Raw genomic sequence first — 21,021 nt, forward strand, 5'->3', positions numbered from 1 at the left:
CGGTGGCGCAATTCCCAGCCCGCGCCCGCGTCCTCCAGCCTCCCTACCATCGGCCACCGCCGCCGCGGCCTCCCTCAGTCCTCCCGTATCCCTGCATTCCACGTTGCGGCAGCCGCAGCCTCACCGGCCGAGCCGTCCCCACCCTCCCCTCGGGGCGATGCAGCGCCCGCGCCCCCGGCCCTCGCCCGCACCCCCTCCAAGGCCTGGACTCGGCTCTGGGCGACCGCAGGACCGGACCCCGCCGCGCCGGAGGGGCTCGGGCGGGGGCGGGGGCGGGGTGGGGCGGGGCGGGGAGGGGAGAGGGCGTGTGCGCGCGTGTCGGGGGGGGGGCGGGGGCCGCCATATTGGATCCCGACTCGTCGGCGAGCCTCCGCCTGCGTGCGGCGGGGCCTGGAGCAGCCTCGCGGAGCCCAGGGCGCGAGCGCGAGAGGACGGGGAAGGCGGGGGAGGGGTGGAGGGAAAGGAAGGGAGTGGCTGCGAGCCGGGCTGCCGCAGCCTCTGGTCTCCTCACCGGCGGCACCGACCCCTCCTCCTGCGCCTCGGCCGCTTCCCTCCTCGCCGGGGAAAGATGCCCTTAACCCCGGGGTGTGAAGAAGGGGGAGACCTAGCTGCTGGAGCCGCCCGCGCCCCCGCCGCCGCAGCTGCTGCCGTCCGTGTCCTTTGAATCCAGAAAAGCACCCCCTCGCCAGGGCGTCGGGAGCGTCGGCGGGCGGGCGGGCGGCCGCGGTGCGGGTGTGGGGGAGACCGGGCTCTCCCCCGGGCGCGGCCCAGGCCGGCGGCCCAGCGACCACCGACATGGAGCGGGCTCAGGCGGCCGAGTAGCCGCTGCTCCCGGAGCCGGGGGCGAGTGCCGCCGCAGCCAGTCAGGCCCCTGGGTGAAGCGGGGAGGAAAATGAAGAGTTTTCATCGGAATCCGTTGGATATAGGACTGATTGCAAAGCCTTAAAAATAAGGACCTCGGGAGGAGAAACGAAAAGCCTCCTTCGGGCAAGACTTGGCGTGCTCCGAGCCGAGGGGCTGCTTCAGGGACCTCGCCCCCTCCCTTTCCCGCTGGAGAAATTGCCGCTGATGCGTTATCCAAGTGGTGGTTGGGAGGATTTGCAGCAGAATTTTTGGTTTTCCCTCCCCCTTACATACATTCTGTTTTTTTCCTCCCTTTTCGATTTTCTTTCTTCCTGGGAAGTGAATTGCTGATGCACATCGGACTTAATTCATTAATGATGCAACCGGATTCGTTTCAGGATTATGTTGCACGAGTTGAATTTTGAATGAAGGAGAAGAGTTTTTTTTTTTTAAAGAAGTGTTGACTTTTTGGTTCGCTGTACTTTTAATTATTTTATTTAAATATACAACTTAATTATTCTTTTTAAAATGTGTTAAATGTGTATTTTACGGTAACTTTCCCTCAAATATATGTATATTTGCGAAATTGAAGACGCTTCAGTTAAGTGAGTTACTGGTGTGTTGGATGTTGAATTCAGCCCCGGCATTGCATGACAGTTGTTTGAATAACAAGTGGTTTATTTTTTAAAACCACACCTTTTGAAATTTAGGTTTAAATAATCATAGTAAAAATCGTTATAGTAATTGAAAGGAAAACCAGCAGAAATAAAGCAAACATGTCCGGAGAAGTGCGTTTGAGGCAGTTGGAGCAGTTTATTTTGGATGGGCCCGCTCAGACCAATGGGCAGTGCTTCAGTGTGGAAACGTTACTGGATATACTCATCTGCCTTTATGATGAATGCAATAATTCTCCATTGAGAAGAGAGAAGAACATTCTTGAATACCTAGAATGGGGTAAGTTTGTATTTAAAATAAAAACTCTTTAGCTGGGCATTATGATTTAATTGTGATGGTTAGCATGATAAAGTTACTCTGTAATGAGTATATAATTATACTTTATACATTGTATATATACATAATGTATTAATATGTATTTAAACACATAATATGTGTTATATATAATGTATTTAAATATGTATACAATAAAAGATAGACACCAGTTATTCAAGTTTTTGGTAAGTATTTTCCCAAGAGTAAAACCATGCTACTCAATTGTTGACTTGATTTAATGTGGAACTTATGAAGAAGAGCTTGTTTTTTGGTCAGCAGTAAGAGATTTTGAATAATTCTGTGATGGGCAAAAATGGATTATTGCTCCCAGTTGCCTACTGCATGGTGGTATAACAGACATTCAATTGAAAGGAATTTATTAGTGGAAACATTCCTTCCCAGACTTTGGAAATTACTCTGGAAATGGGAGGAGATATTAAAATATCTTAGGTCAACAGGAACTTGAAGGTAATCATCAGTGGGTTTTATTACATCTCTATATAGCGTAAGCAAAGGAAATTACTAAACATGGACTTGCCAAAAATTGTCATGTTTGTAAGATGACATAAGTAGTTTAAAAATTTTGTGATAGTAGTTGGTAGAGAATGTTTGGGAGCAGCTCCTGCCAGCCTGAGAGTTTGATTTACTCTACATTTAATTCATATCTAAACTGGTTAAATTTTTGTCTTCATTTTCCTAAATATAGATGTGATTTAGGAGACCTAGCTAGAGGTGTAGATCAATGATGAGAGCAAATGCTCCATGTGATCTTCAAGCTTGAAGGCTTGGCTTTAAGTTCTAATTCCAATGTTACATGTGAGCCCATCCCAACATCCACCAGTTCTCTGTGGGAAGAATATACATCATCACCCAGACCTATATTAGGACATTGACTTTTGAAGGATATTAGCCAAAGAATTATTTTGTATCTTTGGAATGTCAATATTTGAGTTTGTTGGAAAGTTTTTATACTAAAATGTCTTTGTTCCCAAGTAACGCTGTATTTTTCTGAAGTAAAAGTCAACTGATGATTATTTCACTTTTTGGATTTGAAATTTGTTAAAAATTAGTTTGTCAGGTAAATCACTTCTCCAATTTTGCCTAATTATTTGAATTAATTATTCAATTTACCAGTATCAGAAGTTTTCTAGCAACTTGATGCCATGAGATTTTTAAAGCATGTATATATATATATATATGTGCAATTTGAATAGGATTATCTTTAAAAACAGACTACCAGACTCGTGCTGGGAATGTAAGAATTCTAAATCATTTTTCAAGAGACTGCTCTCTTAAGGATGAGACAGTTTTGACTTTGGTACTTTATTTGTGAAGTATATGTCTTTTATTTTTATGTGTGAAGAAAAATATTTTACAGAGCATAAGTAGTTTTATACCCCATGTTTCCTAAATTTAGAAATTGCTTTAGTTTGTTTTAAGATTTATAGAAAGGATTTTGATGCTTTTAGAGTTTCAGTTCTTGAACTATCTGCAAAATAATGGGAGAACTCATTGTATGTACCAGTTGTAAATGTAATTTAAGAATTATGATAAAAAACTATATCTTCAGTTGCCTTTTGATTATTAAGAATTTACATAATAGTTTTATGCTATGAGATATTTTGCTGTATTATCAGAATAATTTATGTATATTTTCTACTAAATATGTTTTTTTGTACTTGGTTTCTTATATCTGTATTTTGGTAGATATTTAATTTAAGCCAAATAAGCAAAAAAGTCAAATAAGTATTTCACCAAATACATTTTATTTTTATTAATAGATTTTAAAGTAAATTAAGTTTTAGTAGTATCCTTCATATTTTGTCTTTTTTGTAAGTTTGATGTGATGTAAAAAAAATATAGTCTCTTAAGTAAACTTCTATTGTGTTTTTCAGTAATAGAGAACAAGAGACTCGAATTTTTAAGCAATTATTTTGTAGGCTTTGGGGCTAGGCAGTGTCTGTGAAGTCTTAGGTATTTTTAAGTTGTAGTAGGAGATCTTGAAAGTGGGAGTTACCAACCATAGAAGTTTGGGTAAAGAGCAAGAAAAGAAAGATAAGATTGGAAAAAGCTGTCAAGAAATCTATCATGAGTAGTAGTACTTACCATCTTTAAGTTATTTGAGAATTTAGGTAATTGAAGAATGCCAGTATCTTCTTTACATTTAATTATTGAAATAGATCAACTGGTCCTTGTGTATGAATTGATTACTACACTTTGGAGAAGTGTCTTATTTGATTCTCATTATCTAACATTGTATAAAAAACAAGTTGGTTAAGGAAGTTTTCAGATAGTGAATTGACCCAATTTCATTTTTAACATTATTTTTTTAGGTCTGTGATGGATAGTGAAAGAGATTGTTTGTTGGGGTTAAATTCGATAATTTAGATTTGCCTTAAATGATAAAATGTTTAGTTTGAGTTTTAAAAGACCCAATATTTGAAACAGGAGAATGGTAGTAGTTAAACTTTATGGTACATGCTGTATATTTGTGTTTGGCTGTTTATATTAATGCAGTTGTCATCTCATATGGCTTAGGTTTATGCTGAAAATAGGTTCCTTTTAAAAATGGAGTCAGCAAGAGTCTGTCTGACTTGCTACATTTCTGTCAATTTCATTTTATTCCTAATTAGGCTGATTTCACTCTTTATATTGATAAGATTAATGTTTTCTTCATTACAGTATCATGACTGTAAGAAAACAGACAATTCAGATTTTTGTTGTTGGATAGCATTCCTTGCTGTTGGTGCTGACAGCTTGAGGGAGGAAATAAGTAGAGCTCTAGAAAGGAAGAGGGGGATTAAGCCAATGAGCAGTAAAGAAAGCAGATAAGAGTGCCTTAAGGTCATAGATCACTTTCAAATTTAATAATGTTTATTTTCCAGTTGTATCCAGTACGATTTGAAAGAGTGTTTTGTCTTATTTTTTAAGCTGTTGAAATGATTATGGTTTGTATGTTGTTTGTTTATAAAATAATAGTTTTGATGTTACTAGTGTAACTCTAGAGCAAGTTACAGTAGAGTTGTGGAAGTAGAAGTTAATTTTTACATTATAAACTAATTTGCTAGTAATGATGAAATGAGTACTTTACTAATTAAATTGGCTGTCCTCTACTTTTAAATGGGAAATTGGAATTTTAGGGAATTCTTAACCAATTTACTTAAAAAATAGGTGTAAGATAATATTACTCAATACAAAAAAATGCAAGGCTATCTATATGTGGATAACTACTTTTTGATGCTTTCTGAATATTGGACTTTATAACATTTCATTTAAATTATCCTTAAATAACAGTAATTTTATAGCTTATTTAGTGTAGATATGCAAACACAAAATAGTCTGAGTGATTGATAAACTTGTTACTAGAGTGCATCAGCGGGTACTGTGGTTTAAACTTAATGAATTAGAGTAGTTTTAAAGCTAATTCACATTTTTTTCACGTGTGGGTCACTTAAGTGAGGTGATGATGGCTTGATCAGAAGGATCTGAATCTTTTCTGTGTTCTTATATTGTTCCTCTTTGTTAGCTTTTCCTGAGTAGAATTTATTAATCATACCAAATTATTAAAATGGCCGCTTAACACAGATGATTAGGTTTGGTTTAATTTTTTTATTTTTATTTAAGTCCTCGATTAGGATCATCATAAATGTCATCAGAAATACAGGCTGAGCACTTATTTCCTTTATACTAGTCACCTAACAGTCCTTCTGTTCTAAGGATAAGTACAATTATTTGACCTAACCCAGTGCTAGCAAATGGTAGAAGCATGTTCAGTAAGTGGTGGCTTTTATTTTTCCATTTCTCTTTTTTTAAAGAGTATATTGCAGTATGAGTGAGAACAGGGATGTCAAGACTAACACTAAGTATATTAGGAATTTATTTATTTCGTATGGAAATGTAAGGCATACCTTAGCATAGCAGTGTAAAAATAAATAGCATCATATGTTGGAAATTTTATGGAATGTTTCATAATTCCTGTGACTTGATTAGTATTAGATAGTAAGCCTAGGCTATTTTAGGGTAAAATAATTGAACTTGTTACAAATTAATATTTTCTTGTGCTAATCTTCTATGGCAGTCAAAACATTTCTTCCAAAACCTTTTCTCTTTATGTATACTTACTGCCAGTATACTGTAGGTGTTGCTCCTTGTTTTCCATCCTGTTGGTTTTGATAGGTTTTATAATCAATTTACTAAGTCCAGCCAGCATTTAAAAAATTAAATATACTAGAGTAGAAAATATCAAGTACATCATGTGTAGAAAGAATAAGTATTGTTATACAGAATGCTTGTGTGTTCTTGTATTTCTTACTGAAGATTGTGTTCTGAAGAGTTTGAAACTCTAGTGTAGATGAAGCTAAACTATATTGACTGTTCAACAGCAAAAAGATAGACATGGTTCTTTTTCAAAAAGCACACATGATTGAAATTAGGGGCAGACTGAAGAATTTAAAGAAAAGGAGGAGTTTAGGTAGGGAGAAGATACTTGGAAGAAGAAAAGGTGAATAGGAGAGAGGAAGAATGAGAAAATGAGCCTGAGCATACTGTTTTTCTGGGTTGCTACTTCAGTCTTAACTCGTGAATAATTAAGTTATTTTTAATTCAGAAGAACTTATTGGACAGAGGAATTAACATCACTTCTTTGTATTGTCTTTGATGGTTCATTTCCTTTTCCTTTGACATTTTTCCTTTTCTGTCTTTGGACTGGTGAATGTTGACTTCCATTGATTATCAGAGTTGTATAAGCTTGTCGAACATGAGGGACCTATCAACATTGGCTGTAGTTTTTTACTTATGTCTTCCCATTACTCCAGATGAATGCTAAAGTAGATGTAGGTGAGAGTTTGCTAGTTCCATAGGTTTTCTTATCCCTTGTTACTCATGAAACTTCCAGTGAGGGTTACTTCAAGTTTTCAGTAGCTAAGACCAAGAATTGCTTATCAGCTTTTGCTGTATCTTGAGCCAAGAAGTTCTTTCCATAATGATGTTTGTTTTTGAATGACCCACACTGTAAGTATAGGACATCCCAGAGATACGAATGGCCATCTTTTGTTGTCACTGCATATAAAACTCTTTTCCAGATCTAAGGGATTTCCCTTTTTTCCCCATTGTTGCTGATCAGAGTGACAGGATTAGTCTTCCCAGCTAGTTGCTCCATACTTCCTTTCTACAGTGTCCACTTTTTCCAGTTAGTAGGTGGAAGTCATTTCCCAATGACTAGCCCTCTATTGGCTAACACCTCTCCCCCCATTCTAGTGCTACTTTATCCGCTGCTATAGGAGAGTAGCACTTTGGCTTTCATGGTTAATAGAAGGCTTGAAGACGTGGCTCTCCATTTTCCAATTTCACTATTTGCCCCTTAATTCTTTCTCATATGAACAACTGTTCATTTTGGGATTAGGTCTTTTTTTGTTTTTTAAACATTTTTTATTGATTTATAATCATTTTCCAATGTTGTGTCAAATTCCAGTGTAGAGCACAATTTTTCAGTTATACATGAACATATATATATTCATTGTCATATTTTTTCTCTGTGAGCTACCATAAGGGATTAGGTCTTCTTTACTCTAGCCACTTCCCTGATTTCAAACTGTGTCTGTAAATCCGTGGGATGTTAATAGGTGCTCTATGTGTGATGGGGCAGGTTTATGTGGCTAACTAAATTTGGGAAACTATTTAAAAAAATTAACCATTAAAAATACTGTGGGTTATCCTAGAATTTATAAAATTCATATGATTATGGAATAATATTTTTGAGGAGTATCTGAAAGATAGCAACCAATGTTCCATGGAACACCCTTTGGGAAATGTTCTTCCAGTATTAGGTCATGGTGTTCCTTATATCAGGGTTAGAAAGAGATAATTTTGAGAGAGAGTTTGAAACAGTATGTGGTTTGGAGAGAGAATCCAAATCTGAATAAGTTAGGTTTTATTTAGTGGTTGTGGACTTTTAATTGTCTTCTGTGTGATGGTCATGTGAATTGAAAGATAAGCTTAATCCTGGTGGAGTGGCACAAGGTGATGCTAGTGAACATTTACATCCAGGAAAAGCACCCTGTGAAGCAGGATGAAATTAGGTATAATAATGAACCAGTGCCATTAACCCCTGAAGTCCTTGAAATTACTGACAAATCTCTATGACCTTTTCTTGCTCTAATTAAACTTGCTTTTCAAATATAGGCATTTACAGCAAATACAGAAATTCTCACTTTATCTTTTGCAGCTTTAGTTACTATAATTGTAAAGTGTTGCAAAACTACGTCTATATGAAATAGTTTTATTCATTACTTTGTGATATTTAAGAGGAAAATACCATCGACTTATGCAATTTTAGAATCCATTATAGTGTTAAGTATTGTTTTTTCTAAGGTTACATGTTAGCTAAGCTGTTGGTTTGACTCTTCTAGTGTGGGAACTTTACTATTATTTGATAACATTGCATCTGTGAAACTAGGTTTCAAATGCCAGCACCTATTTATATGTAGTGTAAAGAAACCAGAATAAACAATACTTTTGTTAAAGAGAAAATCGTATGTAATTAGTGCTATTTCAGCACTATGTGAGCAATTAGACCTATGTGATTACCACAGACTTCCATTCCAAGTATTACAGTGGCAGATAATAATAGTAGAGGATAATTCAACTTGATTTTAAAGGTAAATAGATTATAGGATTAAATTAATTAGTATTTTTTTCTCTCTCTTCTGACATACATTTATTTTTCTTTTTAATTCTTCCCCATCAACACTATTCCTCTCACTCCCAATCCAGTTATACTGGAAAATACTACTTAAGTGGATGAAATATTCTTTTCAAAATGCATGTGAATTAGTTCAGTCGTGCAATCACTTGTTAAATTTCGGTTTTATTTCAAAATTGTTTAAATATCACCATAGGCTTAATGAATGAAAAAAAAACCTTCTATTCAGTTTGCTCTATTCATAGTGATAAAGCTTAATTAAATTTACTTAGAGTTTCCATGGTGAAGATTGATCTACAAGTGGAATACCTCAACCTGAAATATTCCTATTCTAAACCTATAAACTGGCAAAGAGCATGGGTTTGGGTTTGGACTGACTCAGTTGATTACTGGCTGGGTTGATTTAAGCAGGTTCTTTGACCTCTCTGAGTCTGTTTTATCACCAGTGAAAAATGGACATAATACTAATAGTTTATTTTGTCAAAAGGTGGAAAGTTGATTTAAGATTTTTCTTTTTCTGGTGATTTCTAGTTGCATTTTGTTGGCTTTTTTCTCATTCTGTTTATGAAGTTTCTGTCTGGCCTTATGATAAAGGAAGATAAAATGCTATTTTTTTGGTGAAGTTTAATTGAAATGTATAGCTGTACTAATACAAGGATGTAAATAAATATCTCACCATTAATAAACATGTTCATATCTTACTGATGATATTTCATTGAATTATATTGGCATTGGAGATGTATTTCCCTGTGTGACTGTGCAAACAGTATCTTATTCCTTCTTTTAGGATAAGATATTTTGAATTGGAACATTTTGTTGTCATTAACTAAACTGTTGTTCAGTGATTAAGCCCATGCTCATTCTTTCCATCACCAACAGCAAATATTATGAAATGGGTAGTTATGATTTATTTTTATATTTATATAGCTTCAACCTGCAAATCAGTGGTAGAGTTCTTGACCTCAACTTAGAAGATGAAAATAATCATGAAAAGTTATTGATGTTTTATTCATTTAGTACTTTTTATGACCTAAAGATTATGTAGCACCCATAAATTCATGTTGTGGACTGACGGTAAGTATAAAGAAAATGAACAGTGTGCCTTAGTGCTTCCTAAACTATATTTCAGTAGATACAAGTGACAGTTTTGAAAATTAAAAGATCTGTGTATATGTAGGATTGGGAAATAGTATTTATTGCATCCCTCTTTGGATATTACAAAGCACATTATTATCATAGTAAAACTATGCACTTTTTAAAAGTTGTGCAGTACAGAAACCTCTTAAACTTTGTTTTCCCTAGAATTTGCCTAAGTCATCTGATTTTGGAATCCTTATTATGAGGAACAGCTGACAGTTTGAGAATGCTGGCATACACTAGGAATCCATAGGCAGCGTCAGAGCCTTTAAACTAGTTACGTTTCAGAAGGTGGTTACTAAATTCTTCTATCACAGTTTTTTTTTGAATATTGTCACAATTTACATCCAACTTCAAATATTTGAGTGACTTGCCTTCATCCTTTTCATGTTTAACGTTTTTTTAGCACTTCCATTTGCATCACTTAAAAGGCAGTTTGGCAGTACTTACTAGGTTAGTGTGGAGTTCTGCATTGGGTAAGTGTGTGTTTACAGACGAAGAGCAGTAAGTCTTTAACACATGCCTTTCAGTTTATATGTATATTTGTAGTTCCTGGTTTGCAGAGATGTTCCTGCTAATAACCTAGTGATTTTTATTTTTTCAGTAAAGGTTGATCATTTTTTAAATCCAGTTATCTCTCTAACCATTGCAGTGATAAAGAGTTTGAGAGATAGACTGTCATGGCTGTGAACTGGAACATAGCTAATTAGATTTTATGAGGATTTTGTAAAAGCAGTGTTGTTGTCCTGCTACAGCAAGAATCCCATCCTTAAATACCTGGTCTACTGGGAGTGGCTAATGCTCCAAGTTTACTCAGATATTATTAAAAGCAGTCAAGCATTTACTTAGAAGTGTTCTAGCCTGAGATTTAAAAAATACTTGAGAAGATTAGGAAAAGCCCAGAGTGGCTAAAGCCTCATTTTAAGATTATTGCTACCCAACTATGGCCTTGCCTTAATCAAAAATCTTAACTAGGAAATATTTAAAAACAGACTAGAAGGTCAGGTATGTGGTGAAGCTGACATATTGATATAATTTCATAAAGCTTCTCATTCCTCTGTACTTCCATTTTCTTAGAATTTATAGTTAAAACCACAGTAATATTTGCAAGTATAGTGTGATTACTATTTCTGTCTTTTTGCTGCATGCCTTTGTAATGTGTCACCCCATTTCTGACTGGTGCATGCTTAAGTTCACAGTTTTTTTCCAGGAGTTCATTGCTGTGTTACATTGCTTGAAGTGATCATACTTGTTTCTTTTCCTTTTATTCCTATGGTAATCCCAATTAAGTACAGCAGCTTTTGAGTTGTCCTGGTTTATTTAACCTCTTTGTGCATCTGGCTCACTTGACTTGTCTATATTAAATGTATCTAAATGGATTAAATTCCTGGATCTTACTGCTTTTGTTTCTCCATTAAATGCTAAGTAATCTATAACCTCATTATTATATGTGTTCCTAACCTGAAAATACTGTGAATCCTACATATCTGGGACCTTAGTTTAGTAGAACCTTAAGAAAAAAAAACTTACAACATGATCGTTAGAGCATGTCAACATCCCGCTTCATTTCCTTCAGTGATTACTGATAGCTTTCAGAATAACATTTACATTCCTTAGCATGGAGTATGGAATTTTTAATGATATGGTCCTAGTCTTTTTCTCTAATCTTTTTCTTTTCTTTAAGAAATAATTTTTAAAAATTGGAAACAATTCAAACTTAAAAAGAAATTGCCCCCTCTGAACCATTTGAGAGTAGATTGCCTACTTGATGCCGGTCATCTCCAAATGTGTTCATATGTATTTTCTGACATTCTTTGACATACCCACAATGAAACTATTAAAATTAGAAAATTAGCACTGATACATTACCATCATCTAATCCTTAGACTTTATTCACGTTTTGTTGGTTATCCTGATAATATCTTTATAGCAGAAGGATTCAGTTCAGAATCACATGTTGCATTTGGATGGCATGCCTTCTCATGTCATTCAGTCTGGACTAGGTCCTCAAATTTTCCTCAACATTCATGACTGACACTTTTCAAGATTGCCAGCTGGTTATTTTGCAGCAAGCATTTGCAGTAACCCTCAATTTGGGTTTGTTTCCTCATGATAATACATCTTTGGCAAGAATATCCAGAAGTGATGCCATGCAGCTCTTGTATGTGGATATCCTTTTCATAATCCAGCTCAGCCTTCAGCACCCTGCTGTGGTCCACTAGACTTCTGTCCCTGCATGCCTACTTTGATCTACACCTCTTAATGGCATGTGTGTGTATAAATAATTTTGTTTATATTTATTTCTCATTCTCACTTTAAAGAATTTAAAAAAAAATCTTTTAAAACTTATGTATAGTAAAATTCACTCTTTTTGGTGTATATCCTGTAAGTTTTGACAAATGTAGACCACTACCACAGTCAAAATAAGGAGTAGTTCCATTATCCCCCAAATTCTCTTTTGTACCACACTCATCTTTTACTCCAACTAGATTGAAGTGTTGACTGTTCTGCTAATCAGATCTTTGACTTGATTATTCTTTAACTGTTCCATGACTTTTCATGTTTTGGTTCATTTGTTCAGAAACTTGTCTTCTGAAATGGCTTCCTGTAGCCCTCTCAAGAGGAGCAAGACTTAACCTTTCATGGAAACACACAGAAACCACACCCCTCCCCCCAAAAGAGCTCAGTGGGCAGAATTAGATTTCATGTCTGTTCTTGAACTAGTCATTATATTGATGAGATTATTGAGGTACATGGGTTATGTGAGGGAAGTGTAGATAACAATATTAGGATTCTTTTTAGGAAGAGGGAATGGATTCTGAGTAAACCACAGTCTCCACTACAGTTGACATTGTGATTTTATAATTTATTCTTAGCATTTTCTTTAGGCGTTACTGCTATAGTATAGTTTTATGGGGTTCTTTGCCTTTTCCCTGGCAATGTCTAAGTAATGCCTTCTCTAATGGTTTTGATTTAAGAATTCTGAGTCAATGTTGCTGTGTAGAAGCTAGAGAAAAGGATGCATTACAGATATCTATAATTAAATTTTGATTTAAACATTTCAAGTGTTCATTAAAATGATACTTTTCTCACCCATGACATCTTTTGTTGGTTTATCCCTCTCTGAATGCCTATAAAATTTGTTTATAGTGCTCGTTTGGCAACCAATATGGTTAATCTTGCATAAATAGTTACCTTTTTATATATGTCATACCAAGGATTATCTCTCATTGTATCTCTAACACAAATAAATATCTTTATTGTTAGTGATATCTGAAGAAGGTGTGGTTAGGAGAAGTCCTGTTTAAAGTTAATATTTATTGTGCACAATAACTGTTACGTGTATAATGGAGTATTGTAATTATTATGTGTATAATGGAGTGTGGGAATAATAAGATGGATAACATGTGGTTCATGCCCTCAAGGAATTAAGCAGAATATAAGTATTTTAAAGGAGGCACAAGAGAGAGATTACTTTTGATAAGGAGAGGAGGAGTAGAAAAGGCTCAATTACAGAGGTGACATTTGAGCTGACCCTTAACAAGGTAATGTTTTGTGAATTAGAGATTGGAGGAGGGCATTTTAGATGGAAGGGATCAGTGGAACTAAAGTTTGGAGGCAGGAAAGCTCAAAGGCGTGTTGGAATGGTGGGTTGGGGCCATTTCAGAAGGCTTATTGCATAATTTGAATTTGACTCTGTTGACAGTAGGAAGCCATTGAATATATATTTGTGGTTTTTTCCCATAACAATTTTTTTAATTTTGTATATTCTTTCAAGTGACAGTATACGTGGTGTTTATTTTGTTCTTTATAATTTATTAGTTTGTTTTTAATTTTTGATAAGAATGTGTAACTTTTAACATCAGAAAAGAAAAATACTATACAGTAAGTTTTAAGAACCAATTCATGATGTGACCGTATAGGTGGCACATTCACAAATACCCAAAGATGCATGTATTTTATGCCCCAGATGGATGGGCATATTTACCAGTGAAAAATCTAATTTGTCCTATTAATTTAAGTCATGCAGAAGGACTCAAAGACCTATAAAGATTCTTGTGTAAGTGATACCTGTTCCTACTTGGCCTATCTGGAAGCTTCTCCACTTCCCAAGACTGAAAAGTGACGCAGCTGCCTCCTCCCAACCTCAGAGACTATGGTAAATGTCCACTGTAGCACTTGCCACATTGTCTCACACGCATATGTCTTTATTCAACAGTGTGGGCTCTTGAAGGTCAAAATATGCCTTACTTCAGTTGTAATCTTATTCATATCTGTATCCCCAGTGCTGGCCAAAAAGTAAACACTCATGAAGTATTGATTGAGAGAGGGAGAAGGAAAAAGGGAAAGAAAGTGGGAGAGAAAGTTGAAAGGGAAAATTAGAAATGCATTAAAGATCAGAGAAAAGGAAATGGACTTAAAATCCAAAGACTTAGTTTGGAGTCTGCAATGTACACCTTATTAACTATATAACATTAATTTATTTTATCTTGCTCTGCTTCAATTTTTTTCATCTATTAAAGGAAGGATAAATATTCCTACATTTAAGATTGCTGTGACGATTAAAGCATTTTAGACATTGTTGTTATATGACTTTTCTCACAAGTGTATCACTAAAGAAAACCATTTGTTTTTAAAGCAAGGAGTCTTGGAAATTGCTTTGTGCCAAAACATAAGTAGCATTAAGATTTGTAGTCTTTTGTTATGATAGAATTTTTTGGAGTTCACTCATTAATTCATTTTTTTCATCATTATTTAATTTTAAGAAATGTTTATTGCATACCCTGTATATGGTAAGTATCAGTTTTTGCAGATACAACAATGACCAAGGCAGGCAAGGTTTCTGCTGTCATGGAACTTAGATCATAATTTGGGGGGAATTCAGGAAACAAACATGTAAATAAATAGAATTATTTTAGATATTGGTAAGAGTTCTAAAGAAAGTAGAAGAGTATGACATGACAGAGTTTTCTGGGTGGTAATTTAGATGGTTGGTCTCGGGATGACCCATGTTTTTGGCCTGAGCAGCCAGATGAACAACAATAGCTAATATTTATTGAGTGTTTACTGTGTGCCAGGTACTGTCTAAACAATCTTTATGGATTATCTTATTTAATAATCATCACAACCTTATGAGGAAGTTAGCATTATCCTTATTTTATAGATTAGGAAACTGAGGTACAGGTCTTGTGGTCTCATAGCTAATAAGTGGTGGTGTTAAAATCCAAACCATTTAATCTGATCTTAGAGCACACACTCCTAGTCACAACTACTCAGTTGTACTACCATCCCTGAAATAGAATTATATGATGGGAGGACTGTAGGGTAGGGCAAGAATTAAGCGTTCTGTTTTGGCCATGGTTGGAGATAGTAGGCAGTGTTGTCTGGATGTGTTAGTCTGAAGATATGTTAGTGTAGAGGTTAGAAGTGGAGATATAAATTTCAGAATCATCAGCTTATAGGTAAAATCATGGGACTAGATGAGATTTCTTAACATGTATAGGTAAGAAGGAGGAAAAGGCTAAGGGCTAACTCTTGAGGCATCCACAATTTAGAGCTTGAGCAGTGGACGAGCCAGAAATGGAGAGTGGCTAGTAAGGTAGAAGAAACCAGGAGAATGTGTTGTCAGGAAGCCAAAAGAAAAATTTCAGAAGAAGGGAATAGCACGTGTTGTGATTGTGGCCAAGATGCTGGCAGAAGTCCAAATGGAGTCAGATGAAAAGAAAATGGGAGCAAAATGGAACACACACACACACATACAGACACACACACACACACACACACACACACACAGACAATTCTTTAAAGAGGTTTACTGTAACGGGGAGCAAAGAATTTTGGTGGTAGTTAGAGGGGGACATGGGATTAAGGAGGGTTTTTAAACATGGGGTAAAAACTCTGGTTGATTAAAATGATCCAGTGGGGAGAAAGAAATTTATGATATGGGGAAGAGGGAACATAAATATAGGCGTTGATCTTTGAAGCAGGGCCCCCCCCTTTTTTTTTAAATAGTAGAGGCAGAGGACAAGGGTACAGATAGAGTTGAGGGAGGATAAAAGTTTACTTCTGATTGCTTCTGTTATTTCATTAATATTTAAGACAAAGCAATCAGCTGAGAGTGTTGCGAGGTAATGGATTATTAGAAATTTAATGACAGAGCTGTGTGTAGGGGTTTTCAGAGACCACCCCCAAGTTAGGTACTTCACTAGCAGGACTCATAGGACTCAGCATGTAGTCATACTTGTGGCTAATATTTATTTTAATGAAAAGCTGCAAAGCAGAATCAGCAAAGGAAAGATGTTCATGAGGCAAAGGCTAGACAAAACCACACTTGCTTCCAAGAATCCTCTCCCATTGGTCATACAGGATGCATTTAAGTAATCCCTTCAGCAATGAATTGTGACAACATGAGTGAAGTGTTGTCTACAAGTGAAGCTCAGTAAGAACTTAATGCCCAAGGTTCTCACTGGTCACTTAGGGTCCCTATGCCTAGCACATATTAAAATTCCAGACTCCCAGAAGAAAAACAAGCATTTAGCATAAGCCATATTGTTTACACAGTTTAGGTACATTGAGCCACTTTATTCTATCAGGATTGAGGGGACACTTCCCGAATTCTAGTTCCCAGACTTCAGTCAAGGACCAGCCTTCCAAGGAGGTCTTTCTAAGACTAATAGCCATAGGCCTGCAGTGTCATCTGTTTTCTGTGCAATAGGAAATAGTGATTTTGGAGGGTAGAAGAGTGACCATCCTAGAGTAGTGTATTGAAATTGTCAATAATATTGTGTTCACATGACATGTATGGTGATGAGTTTGTTCAAGCAGTAGGTTGTGATTTTTTTTTTCACTCTAGCTTCATCGAGTGGCTCAGGAACAGGTGGAGTTGCAGTTTTAATTAGAGGGTGTCAAAATAATTTGACTTGTGCAAAAATGAGGTTGCTTCTTTTATACAGCAGTCTGAGACAGACAGGTAGAGATTTCTTGGATTTTATTCTCAATTGATAATTCCATGGGAAATCCTAAGTGATCCTCTCTCTAGTGACTCACAGAGGGTAGAATTTATATGGAATAACCTGGCTATCTTCAAGAAAAGCAGAGCCTCATATCCTGAAATCCTTCATTGTGACTTTTTAAGGGATCTCTCTACGTGTTTTGGTTTGGGGCCAGTTATTTCAGGGCTAGGTGGTTGGAATTTGGGTCTTTTATTTCAGGGGCAGATGGATGGAACCAAGAATGTAGACTTGGGTTGCTTTTCATAGGTATTGTGGTTATTGAACAATTACTTAAGATGTAAAGTCCTCAAAAGAAGTGGTTGTTCACTTAGGGTATACATCCAAATAACTTGTGTGCCTTTTACAAAATATGTGTGATTTTAACTCACTTCCAGAGATTATCGTTCGGTTAACTCAGGATGGAGGCCACAGTATGTGAATTTTTAAAATGCTTCCCTTTTGATTCTAATGTGCACTTCTGATTAAGAATCACAGTTCTAGACTGGAAAATGTCAGCTTAATCTTTATAAAATTTGGACCCACCATTAATAAAACTGGAGGCAGTTTGTTTTACTCCCTGTTTTATACAAGAAACAAGAAGAATTTTGTCATGTTGGGCTATGTGTCTGGCTGGATGGACTGGAGAGCATTGATTTTTTGGACAGTATTTCTCCATCTAGAGGTGTATGCCAGGGAATCCTTTGGTCAGCCTGTCTAGAACTAAGTGTATTTCTAACACTTGGGGGAACTTTGGATTCTAGCAAGAGAATCAAATGTTGCCCTGAATTCTCAGCTCATGTACCAACTTAGTATTTCTTTAAGAATCATGAATTGAGAAAATTAGTATTTCAATGCTGTTAAATTCAGGCACTCTCCTGGTGAGTGGAAGAATTGATAATTACCTGTTTGACCTTAGGCTTGAGGTTTACAGACTTAAGTGTGCCTGATTGGAAAATTAGCCGGTATTTATAACATTTTCTATGAATTTTGTATTTTAAAATTGATATTAATTATTTGGAAATCCATTTCTGGATCTGAACTGCTTGAACTTCAGCTTTTCATTTTAATAATAAAACGTAGAAAAGTAAATAAATCTAATTTTTTCGGGTAATAAAAATCCTTATGAAACTTTTAGTTATAAGATATTAAAATATACTATTAAATAACTATCAAACCACACTATCATATCTGGTGTGACAAGACAAAGCATTAATCAATGTATTAATTTCCTATTACGGAAGAAAGAGTTTATGGATTGTTTATTAGTTACTTAAAACAAGCTAGTAAAGCATTTTAAAAGTAAACATACTTGTAGTACATTTTCATCACAAATAGAATCTTCCTACTTGGTTCTAAGATACATTTGCTATTATTTTTTTAATGCAGAATGAGTGGTAAGAAAGACAAAATTTGTATAAGCTTTTAGATACTGTAGTAAAGTATTTTTACAGTGGCATATGGAACCTCTCATTTTTATGATGGATTAAAGACTTTTTACTCATTTGTATTTCTCTTGTTTATATATATTTAGAAAGCTTATATAAAACTTTTTATATCATTTAATATCAACAGATTTACAAATGTTTGCTTGCAAAAATATTCATGAGGCTAATGCATATGTATCTTTTCAGGACATTGCTATTGCATCAGTATATGGATTTTTAAATCATGCTCCTTAGAGCACTGATAGTCTGCCACTAAAACAGAATAATGGATCATTTATTTAATTGCAGGAAAGATTAAATCAATGGGTAGAAGTTTCTCAATTTAAAGTTTTTCCTCCCATGAATTAAAAAATATTTAAAAATTGTGGTAAAATATGCATAACAGAAAATTTGCCTTTTAAAATCATTTTTAAGTGTACAATTCAGTGGCATCGAGTACATTCACATGTTGTGCAACCATCACTATCATTCATTAACAGATGAAAAAAACTTCCCGACTGTGCTCATTAAGAATAACTCCTCATTAACTCCCTCTCTCTTGCCCCTGGCAACCACCATTCTACTTTCTGTCTATGAATTTGACTACTCTACCTCATAAGAATGGAATCATACAGTCTGTGTCCTTTTTTGACTGGCTTATTTCACTGGCTCTACACTTGAATAAATGAAAGAACCACTAGCAAAAAGTGAGGTAGAGCTGTACCTTTCTACTGTTTGTTGTTTAAAAATTTTTTTTAAAATTATTTATATACTTAATTTATTTTTAATAGAGGTACTGGGGATTGAACCCAGGACCTTGTGCATGCTAAGCACCTAATCTACCACTCAGCTATACCTGTCCCCTCCTCCCACTGCTGTTTGTTTTTTTACCTGCTCCTAAGCAGTTTTACTATTTTAAATACTTTAAAAAAAACAATTTATCATCTGTATTTTAAAAATAAATATAATATACTACGTGAGGTCTTAGATGTCTGCAGAGAGCCTATTCATTGCAGCCACAATATTGTGCTAGAGAAATTCTGTGGGCTTTTTCACTCAGCTGCCATCAAAATTCTCGTATCGCAAGTGTAATATATATGTAAACACTGAAAGTGATCCTTCTATTTCTATATATTTCTATATTTTATGTAAACAACTGTTTAATTAATTTTAATGTAAACTCATTGAAAGTGCTGCTTAGGAGCCATAAAAATAATTTTCAGAAAATTGCTTTTCTTACCCTAAGAATATTAATATTGCATTGTTAGGCAGTATTTACTCATTCACTGCAAATTTTTCTTTTCCTTTTAATTATTAGAACTCTTTTTTCTGACTGACTGCTCTGGTTTTACCCAGAACCAGGTGAGTTCTCTTTTTTCCTCCTTTTTCATTAAGGGACGTGTCCTGCCCTGGATTACTTGTGAGTTCCTGGCAGGTACAGAGCAGAAGTTCTGGTCTTCTGAGTCTTTGAATAGTACTTTGTCCCACTCCTCTTCCTCACCTCAGGCTTTGTTATCAAACTCTGAGTTGTTGGCACTTGTAAAAGCTATAGCTCTGAATAGGGGTGCTCAGCCTTGTGATACCCTTAAGAGCTATGTTCTGAGAAGCCTTAGAGTTTCCCACACATGCCTAGGGTGAGAAGTAGGGACCAAAAGGGAGGCTGAGGGTCTCAGGCTCTGAACTTACCTACCCCCATCTGGTTCTGGGTAAAACCAAGGCAGCCAGTCAGGAAAAAGAGTTCTAATAATTAAAAGGACTTTTAGAAAATTAAAAAAAAAATTTTTTTTAAATTGCAATATTAAAGAGATTTTGATAGGGCACTTGACTGACTCCTAGTTTGATTTGGCCTAGATTCTTATATGGCTCAGCATTCTCCATGCTCACTTATGTCATAGTATTTGGGGCTGTGGAGGACTGGATTCTGGGAGAATATGATGGGGGGAGGGGAGAGGCAACAGGGCTGGAACTGTATGTGGACTAAGGAACAGGCACTAGAGAGTTGCTGATGGAGCCGGAGCAAGTCTGTCCAAGGGAACCTCAGAGGCAGTTCTGGCCCTGAGAAATTGTTCTGACACCATGAACCGCTGTGCTGAGATCGCTGGCTGGCAAGCTTACCTTAGAGTGAGGAGAAGAGGGAGAGGGCTAAGAAAATGATCCCTATCCCTAGCCAAAACAACCCTCTTCACATACTGCAGTGGGCTTTGTTAGAAAACAGAACCTCCAGAATGGAGTCCATTTTTAAGATATCATCATTCATTTACACCTGAGAGTCAATTAAAATCAGTTTAAATTTTTTTTGTTAAAATGTCAGTTTCACTTTTTGAAAAATATGAAAGCTCACGATTGTGATAATTTAGTGTGGCAGTCTACAACTGAGGTATCTATACCCATGGTGCATGAAGGTGTATCCCAAGGGGTATGTGGGTACATATAGTTTATTGGGAATCAAATTCCAGATCCTCAACTTCCCCAAGTATTCTTTTCTAAAATCCATCTGTTTGAAAACACTCTGAAGTCTGTTTTCTTTTTCCTCTCCCATTTTATAATTGCTTATCTCCCACTTGATAAAATAGAGACATACTGTTTACCTGTCTCCAATCTTGCTATAGTGCATGCTTTAGGTTGTGAAACCCTCTTGGATGCAAAACAAAAGGGACTGTTTGAGAACGCCTAGCTCCCAAAGGAGGGCAAAACAAAAAGCTTTTGTAAAAAGTATTGAAGCAGGTGTTTTATTTCATTAGTTCACAAACTAGTAGCAAAGCTCTATCATCCACCATCCTTCTGAAAACTCTGAAGCAAAATGGTTGATAATGAACTATATAATGCGTATTCTTTTGAGTTAAAAATTAAAGTCAGACCTCTTCTAACAGAAAATAAGTTGTATTTTGCAGATTAGTTTGACAGTGAGGATTGGCTTTGTCAATTAGATTATATG

General features: G+C 36.1%; 1 protein-coding gene across 13 annotated transcripts in view; it reads left to right on the top strand.

The window, feature by feature from the left end:
• The first annotated feature begins 472 nt into the window (after positions 1-472).
• The window catches only part of CDC42BPA (CDC42 binding protein kinase alpha), a 239,835-nt gene continuing 219,286 nt past the window's right edge, over positions 473-21,021 (top strand). For 6 of the 13 annotated variants that reach the window (XM_014562113.2, XM_014562114.2, XM_014562115.2 and 3 more), the window contains exon 1: positions 477-1,797. In XM_014562113.2, coding sequence (XP_014417599.1) covers positions 1,620-1,797 — 178 coding nt within the window. In that variant the 5' untranslated portion in view covers positions 477-1,619. Of the gene's footprint in view, positions 1,798-21,021 lie in introns of all 13 variants that reach the window. The other 7 variants (XM_032466571.1, XM_032466572.1, XM_014562118.2 and 4 more) reach the window with 5 other exon arrangements.

Source organism: Camelus ferus, chromosome 23, assembly GCF_009834535.1.
Source record: "Camelus ferus isolate YT-003-E chromosome 23, BCGSAC_Cfer_1.0, whole genome shotgun sequence".
NCBI classification, from domain to species: domain Eukaryota; kingdom Metazoa; phylum Chordata; class Mammalia; order Artiodactyla; family Camelidae; genus Camelus; species Camelus ferus.